The 7,878-nt window shown below is 41.6% G+C and overlaps 1 protein-coding gene across 1 annotated transcript in view; it reads left to right on the top strand.

The window, feature by feature from the left end:
* The window catches only part of ST8SIA1 (ST8 alpha-N-acetyl-neuraminide alpha-2,8-sialyltransferase 1), a 123,311-nt gene that overhangs the window by 74,097 nt on the left and 41,336 nt on the right, over window positions 1-7,878 (top strand). Inside the window, exon 3 of the mRNA XM_008583465.1 lies at window positions 2,793-2,902. Coding sequence (XP_008581687.1) covers window positions 2,793-2,902 — 110 coding nt within the window. The remainder of the gene's footprint in view (window positions 1-2,792; window positions 2,903-7,878) is intronic.

Consider the following 7,878-nt stretch of genomic DNA (forward strand, 5'->3'; position numbering starts at 1 on the left):
CACCTTGCTTGTCTTACTGAATGTTACCAGCTTCTATTGTTAAACTTGTTAAACTGTACTTTGCAAATACCCCACCTATGTTCTCTTCCTGTAACTTCCTGGTCTTGAGAATAAATGCTGGAAGAGAACCCCAATTCGTGGTTAATTTCCCAAATGGAAGGAATGCCTCTATCTTGAGGGTTCTGGGAGATTACCCCCTTTTTGGGGCTTCTCACTGCTCAGAAGAGATGGGCTTTGAGTAATCTTTGGTGGCTCCATCACCCAGGGGAAAAGGGGTGACAAATCGGTGGGAGGCAAAGCAACAATTATCTTTGATTCCTTTATTTTTCTCTTGCCCTGTTTCCATTGCATCAGCAAATGTGGCTGGCTCTTCTTCCAGAATAGCTTCAGAATCCGGCTACTTCTCACCACCCCCCTTCTCACCACCCCCACCTACTGTCACCCTGGTCCCCAAATCACCAAAATCTCTAGCCTGGATTGTTACAGGAGACTCCTAACTGGTCTCTCTCTTTCTTCCTGTGACATCCTACAGCCTGTTTGCACATAATGTAGTGATTGCTCCAAAATATGTTGTAATGTCACTCCTTTGCCCATCCCACATTGACTCAATTCTCATCTTAGAATAAAAACCAGTCTTTACAGTACCCTAGAAGACCCTATAGAGCTTGTTCCACAACCTCCCCACTAGTTAACTCTCTCATCTTTTTTCCTACTTCTCTCTCTCTCTTATGCACTCATCTCCAGACACATTGGGTTCTTCCTTTCCCATCCAGGAATGATCCCTCTACTATCACCTCTTGCAGGGGTTTGCCCACATGTCTCCTTTAACTCCCTCCCTGATCACCCAATTCATATTGCAGTTTCTCTCCAAAAGCGTCTTACGTTCCCCTCATGACAATGCTTTCTTTCCACGGCTCACGTTGCTATCTGACATACTGTTCATTTTACTCATTTATCTGTATTTATTATTTATTATTCCCAATAGAATATAATTTCCTTGGGGACTGGGATTTTCCCTTGTGTCCCTGTCACACAGGACAGTGTCCGACACATAGTGGGTACTTAGTAAATACAAGGATATTTCAAAAGGTTCATGGAGAGATTCGTATTACTTTCTAGTTCTATTTTTCCATGAATTTTTGAAGTACCCTCGTAATTGTGAAATAAACAAACAGCTAACTTGAGCGTGACACTTCAATCTTCACCTAACAAATTATAGATCTAACTAATGTTTTTCCAGTGTTGATTCTAAACGCACTTCTCAGGAATGACAGAGAAATACCACGTATCCTCCTGAATGTGTTAGAATGCTGTTCTTGCCTATCTCTCCTCTGGGTCTCATGATCTGGACTTTATTGGACTAGTCTCTGTTGTAATAATGCACAGAATTCTTAACTCTCTGCTGGCAAATGCTTAGACATTCCACTTTAAGTACTATATCTTTATCAACAATATTTCTGTAGCACTGTCCGTTTTATATACTAGAAATCAAGGAAATTAAATCCTCTTGTGCTGCAGAAGGCGTCCACCTCAGCTATCAATGAACGCAGAGACTCCTAGAATTTTATTTGTATTTATTTATTTATTTCTAGTTGAACCACTTCATGCCTATGAGAGGCCGTTATAGTATATATTCATGTATTTATTCCATTCTTTTGGTATAATCCGTATTATTGGCTTGAGTTTCCTCCAGGGTGGCCTACTTAGTAGCAGTCTAGTTATTTTCCGTACCAGTTACATATATGGTTCTTCCCCCAGAGAACTCCGGACGCCACACAGGAAATTCTGTACCTGGCAGTTCCTGCTGACCCAGCTGGAAGAGGCCAAATGACGCATTTCACTTTCAGGGACTATTGCTGGGTTTTCATATTCCCTGGCACTATAAATAGCACTTCAGGGAACACTCGGGTACAGCGAACATTTTCTTTGCAGTCCAGTTCAGTGTTTGCAGAAAGAAAGTCACACACCGTCTGGTTCGACGCAAGTCATTTTCCCCTTAGTGTCTCCTGAGCTGTGGATAGACCCACCCAGATTGTTCATTTGCTCGTGAATATGGCCTTCGCTTCAGCACATACTTTCGTGCCTTTGTTTATGCTGCTTTCTGTGCCTGGTAAATCCTGTTTATTCTTTGAGATACATCTCAAGTGAGAAAGCCTTCCCTGAGTTGGCTTGGCAGAGACGCTTTCTTGCTCCTCTGTGGGAGTCCCCGTAACATTTGGGGTGCATCTCTTCTGCATTACATTAGAGTTTGTTACCTAAGTCTGAATAGTGACTCTCCTCACTGCTCTCTTCACATCCCAAATTGTGCATCGTGAGGCCTGTGACCTTTGTATCCTTTATCTTTTCTCAACACTTAGCATAGGAAATGCTCAGAAACATTTGTTGAGTGAAGGCTGATTGTATGAATGAATGACATCGCAGTTACAAAGGGAAATAGAATTCATCTGAATTTGTTCCCAGCTTAATGCCTTTAAAATTAATCTTATATTTAGTTTGGGCTTTTCTATTTTCCCTAGCAAACAACCTCTACTATGTGCATGGCCAATCTAAGACAGAAAAAGAATGTTATATTTAAATGCGCTTCAGGGAGTTTTTTTGTTTCGCTTTTTTAATTTCAAAAGAAAGGCTAGTTTGGCCCTTACAAACTTTTTGGCATCGTTCTTTGCACATGTTCCTTTTTACCCGGCCCCGGTCTTCAATCAAATTCCTCCAAAGGGTCTGCTGTAAACAATGATTTTGTGAGCGGTTGTGTGTTCTTTGCAGTGAAAACCGGCCTTGTTTTCTGTTGCTAGGCAACCCCATTCCAGCTGCCATTGAAGAAATGCGCGGTGGTGGGAAATGGTGGGATTCTGAAGAACAGTGGCTGTGGCCGTCACATAGATGAAGCGAGTTTTGTCATGCGGTAAGAGAGAGCACCCGCAGCGCGGCCTCGGCCTTCTCTCCTTTCCCCACCCCTCCCGCAAGCCCCGGGCCTTTCAAAACCAGTCACCTGTGGTTCATCAGCTGGAGGACGCTCTTCAGCTCCCCTGCAAGCTCAGGAGCCAGGGAGTTCAGGAGATGGATAAGGGGAGAGAGAGAACATGCCCAGAGAAAATGCAAAGCCGGGAAAGCTCAGAGGTAACAGATATCCTCTCTGCTGTGAATAAAGGCAGCAGGGAAAAGTGGAAAACCTTGGATCTTATTTTAGATTATACAGTTGATTATACAAGTGATTAAAACTCTTTAAATTGCTCTTTCATTCAAGCTAGCTCTCTGTGCATAAGCATCTTAATATGTTCATTGTATTCCACGCCCGTCTTAGTTTTTCACAAAGGCATTTGTAAGTAGCGAGTGGGATTTGAAGAGGGATTGATCTGTGCGTGATTGGGAAAACTGAAAAGAAGGAGGGGGAGTAACTTTCAAACAAGGCGGAAGCTTAGTAAAGGGACTGAGAGTGGTGACGGGTACATCCGTTCCAGTGGAACACAGGAGGTCCCCCCAGGGGCATGGGAAGGGATCACTGAGACACTCCCAGCTAAGGGCAGCGACCATCGAGTTGTAGTGGCAGCAGCCCACACTGCTGAGTGATTTTGACCAGACGTGCTTAGCAGCCAGGTGTAGAAGCAAAGACGGCAAGTGACTGGATTAGGACAGGTTTGGGATTATCTGGGTGAGAGGCAAGAAGGACAGAAAGTGACAACACGGAGGGTTCTGGCTAGACAGAGTGTGGGCTGGATGAGAGTCCAGTGTGGGCCCTGCGACGTGTACAGGAGAGAGGCAGAGTCCAAAAGACGGGGTCATTGAGAGGCAGGAGGGGTTGGTGGTAAAGATGAGGGAGAAATGAAATAGTCAGAAGCCGGCATCAAGGGTGGCCCCCTGGAGTTAAGATGTCAGAGTTTAGCTTATCTCTGGGATAATCAGACATGCTGCAGAAAAAGAAGACGTTTGCCTTTGAGGAAGTGGAGTAACTTTGAGGATAGGCTCTGGGAGGTCTTTCAGGTGGACCCTAAAGTCTCACTGCAGTGGGAATGACTATGAGCTGGGTGCCAAAAGGCCCCGTGGCCAGGAAGGCTGAGGACCACAGCAACGCCAGGGCGGAAAGCTGAGCAAAGGAGGGGGGAGGTTTTGTGTTGCTGTTTATTTCTGAAAATAAATAAGTAACAGTCTAGGAGTGGCAAAAGGTAGCTGAAGGAATACTTAGCCACCTCTGAGCTCTGAGCTCTGTGGGGTCCAGGAGAGTAAAGATTCTACTTGAGAAGGTTTCAGGGGAAGCCATATTCTTGGGGGAGGGTCAAGTTCCCTCCAAGAGAATGAGAGTTAAGCTCCTTCAAAGATGTTTTATCTCTGTTGGTGAAGCCTCTGGCAGAGTGGGGAGACCTTTCTATACTGACCTTTCCTTCATGGAGGTGGCCCAGCATAGCTTTTCCAGTGTTTTCCTCTCCATGGCACCTTTTCTCTTTTTTTTTTTTTTTTTTTTTTGCTATATATACAAATGATAGGAAAATGGAAAAAATGAAAATGTAGCTTCTCTTTATCAAGTCAAAGCAACATCTGTTTACTGAGCACCTGCTCAGGAAGGTGGATCTTAATCCGGGTCTGGAAATGGTATGTTGAGAAATTCTGTCGTGCACTTACATGCTGGAGATGTGCTTGCTATGACGGGGGGAATTCAGAAACAGAGAGTGCGGCAGCAGGAGCTTCTGAGCACAAGTGGTGCCTAGGCTGAGTCCTCTCTCCATGGCACTCTGGGCAGAGACACAGCCTTTCCCAAGGCTATAATGTGGGAAATACATCAGATGCAGCTGCATGTGGGAATAATGCGGGGAACGGCGTGAGAAGGAGCTGGAGAGGTGTGTCAGCCACAGTGATTAAATCACCTAGAGAGCACGCAGAGATGGGAACAGCGGGGCTCTGGGCCAACCTCAGGCACCCACTCCGATGTTTTGGCATTAGGTGAGGCCGAGGAGCCAGCAAAGGACACTGAGGCCTAGGAGGACAAGCCCTTGACCTTAACTAGGCCTGTGACCTACAGCACGTCATTTTACCTTTGCTGAGGCTCAGCTTTCTCCTCTGTAGGGGGAGGTGGGAGTAGACAATTCCTCAGGCCTTCCCCTGCAGCAGCTCCGATTCTGTGATTTTATGATGTTGTATCACTGTAGCACAATTTATGTAGTTCAGTTTAAATTTTCAGACTGCTCTCAAGTATGTTTATTTGCTTTTTCCAAAGACTACATAAGGAAGAAGGAATAGATAATATTAAACTCACAGATTCAGAGAAGTTTAGTGATTTCAAGTGGTCAGACTACAATGTAGAAGGAGCCAGTACAATAAGTGTGTTTTTATGTTATTTTTGAATGTGTACGTTTGCGTGTCACTACATTTAGGAAGATGAATATGTTAAACTTAACATGGGGAAGACCAGGCCTAAGCACCATAGGCAATTATCCTGTGGGGCCGTATTTATCACAAATAAACAGGACTAAGTTAGCTTTGTATACAATCTGGTGTGTTTATATTCAAGTTCAGAATTAATGAGTATCCAGTATAGTGTTAATCATAATGCTTATAGAATGATGAGGGAAGTGAGGATTGAAAAGAATTCGAAGAGGATAGCATCAAAACTGGAGCTATGTATGCTCAGACCTTCGATTTAATTTCAAGAATAGCCGTTTTCATAACACATTTGAATTTTTAAAAAACTTTATTTGTGGTTTACAATATGGAAGTAATAAACGTTGGTAATTATTTTAAAATTAATACTTGACCCTTTACATATCTATTTATAAATAGCTGCTTAATACATATTTTGGACATATCCTGAGAAAATTGAGGTCATATCATATGTATTAAAAATTAAACATTTAGTGAGTAAATGTGGATTAGAGGGCACATGGTGTGTCCGGTCATAGGCTATAGGTGCATGGACAGATACAGTGAGAAACGAAATCCGAAAATAGCCCTACCTGTACTCAGAGATATACCAATTACAGTTCAATTGTCTTCCAGGACTAGAATATAACAATTCCATAATTTTCTTTGCTTAGATGATTTCAAACACTTATGTCTTCTAATGCCAAAAATCAATTTCCCATTGTCCAAAGTTAGCATTTGCTCTATAACCAAAAGCCATATTATAAAAAGTAGTATTGCTTAATTCAATTTATCTGGAAGGTCTGCAAGATGGAAGTAACGGTGATTGCATCTCTGAGAGGAACTGGGTAGCTCAGGGACACAGTGAGGACAATATAATTTCGGTCCCTTTTGAGTTATGCTCAGATGCATGCTTTGCATACTTAAATATACATAAAATTTGAAAAGTGATTTAATGATTTTCTATTTAAAGATTCCTTTCCACGTAGCCCATTGTCCACCTACCTCCACTCCCTAATTCAAAGAATATTCATTTCTCATCAATTTTGTGATCAGATCTCTTTTAGGATCATGAACATAGTTACTAAGACACTTTAGCTATGAATGTCTATTAATTGTGCCAACAAGCAATAATGTAAAGTTTGAAACACTTTTACACAATTATGCCTTATTAGAAACAATTTGATTGTATTAAATGTGCCTTTTATGTAAATCCATGTAATTATCAATTTAGGAATCGAGGAGCTAAAATTATAGTGTTCTTTCCTAAACAGAGATGCAGGAAAGTGTCACAGATATTTGTACTTAAAGAGAAAATTTACCTCAAAAAACTTAAGGGAGATATTTGCACCAAAATGTATTGTCATTTTTCCAGAATGCACTTATAAAATATTATCTTTATTGTTTTAAGCATTTTCCTTTGTTATAGAATATAATCAATATCTGAAAATTTTTCTCGAGCTTTTACTCTGTGCTAGGAGGTATGAAGGGACCTAGACACATGCACCAGACAGAAAAACAAAGTATTTACTCATGAAAAACGACTTGTTTCATTTAATAATGACAAAACAGGTTAACAGCACTCACTGGCAATATTCAGAGTGTACAGTTTTAGTATAATGTGGTTGATTCTCACATGTTACCAAGGGCAGACAAGATCAAAGCTTCTTTAAGAGAGAAGAATCCAAATTATAGTCTGATTTATATTGGAAATCATCTTTATCTTCACAAAGATCAGTTAAATCACAAGACTGCAATCAGTCCCACAGGCGGATGAGCCTGATTGCTAATGCACAGCTCCCTCCCTCGTGAGAATCTTCAGGAAATGGCACAGGATGTGATACCACCACCAGACTGCAGATGCCTAAGTGTAGGCTCCATGACTTGGGCTTCCCCTGAGCTCCCCATAATGCGTGTTGTGTTTGCTCTCAGTGGGTCTTTAGCAGAAGTCACCGACTGGCTGACTTGACTGACCTGTGGGTAGCCGCCAGATTACCAAACAGCAGATGAAAGGAAGATTCTAAATCAGCAGAGACAAGTTTCTGCCTGGGATGTTCTGATGTGGCAGGAGTCACAGGGTAAACACAAGACAAAATCAAGGAACTTGAATGATCAGCTGAGTGAGTACATGGACAAGTCCATTTCCTGTAAGAAATTTACGGGGAAAATTTAGTAGTTGGGGAACTGGCAGAGACCTTAATATTTGTGAGATATCTTTACGTACAAATAAGTGATGCTTTGATTAGCTGAGTTGATAAAAAGTGAGAGATCCCCTGAAATATAGGAGTCAAGTTAGAAATACGGATGGAGAGGATAAATTAGGACACAGCAATAAAAGAAAACCTAATGGAAACTATAGGATCATTTGGGTTTTCATAAATAATAAATGTATATTTAATTATATTTACACGATATTTCTAACTTGTGGTATTTTTGAGCTTTTCCTATATGTGAGGCATCAAGGTACAGACTTCTTAAACATTACTTTTTTTTTTTTTTTTTTTTTTTTTTTGACCGGTCAGGGGATCA

This window comes from Galeopterus variegatus, unplaced genomic scaffold (assembly GCF_000696425.1).
Source record: "Galeopterus variegatus unplaced genomic scaffold, G_variegatus-3.0.2 Scaffold2922, whole genome shotgun sequence".
Taxonomy (NCBI): domain Eukaryota; kingdom Metazoa; phylum Chordata; class Mammalia; order Dermoptera; family Cynocephalidae; genus Galeopterus; species Galeopterus variegatus.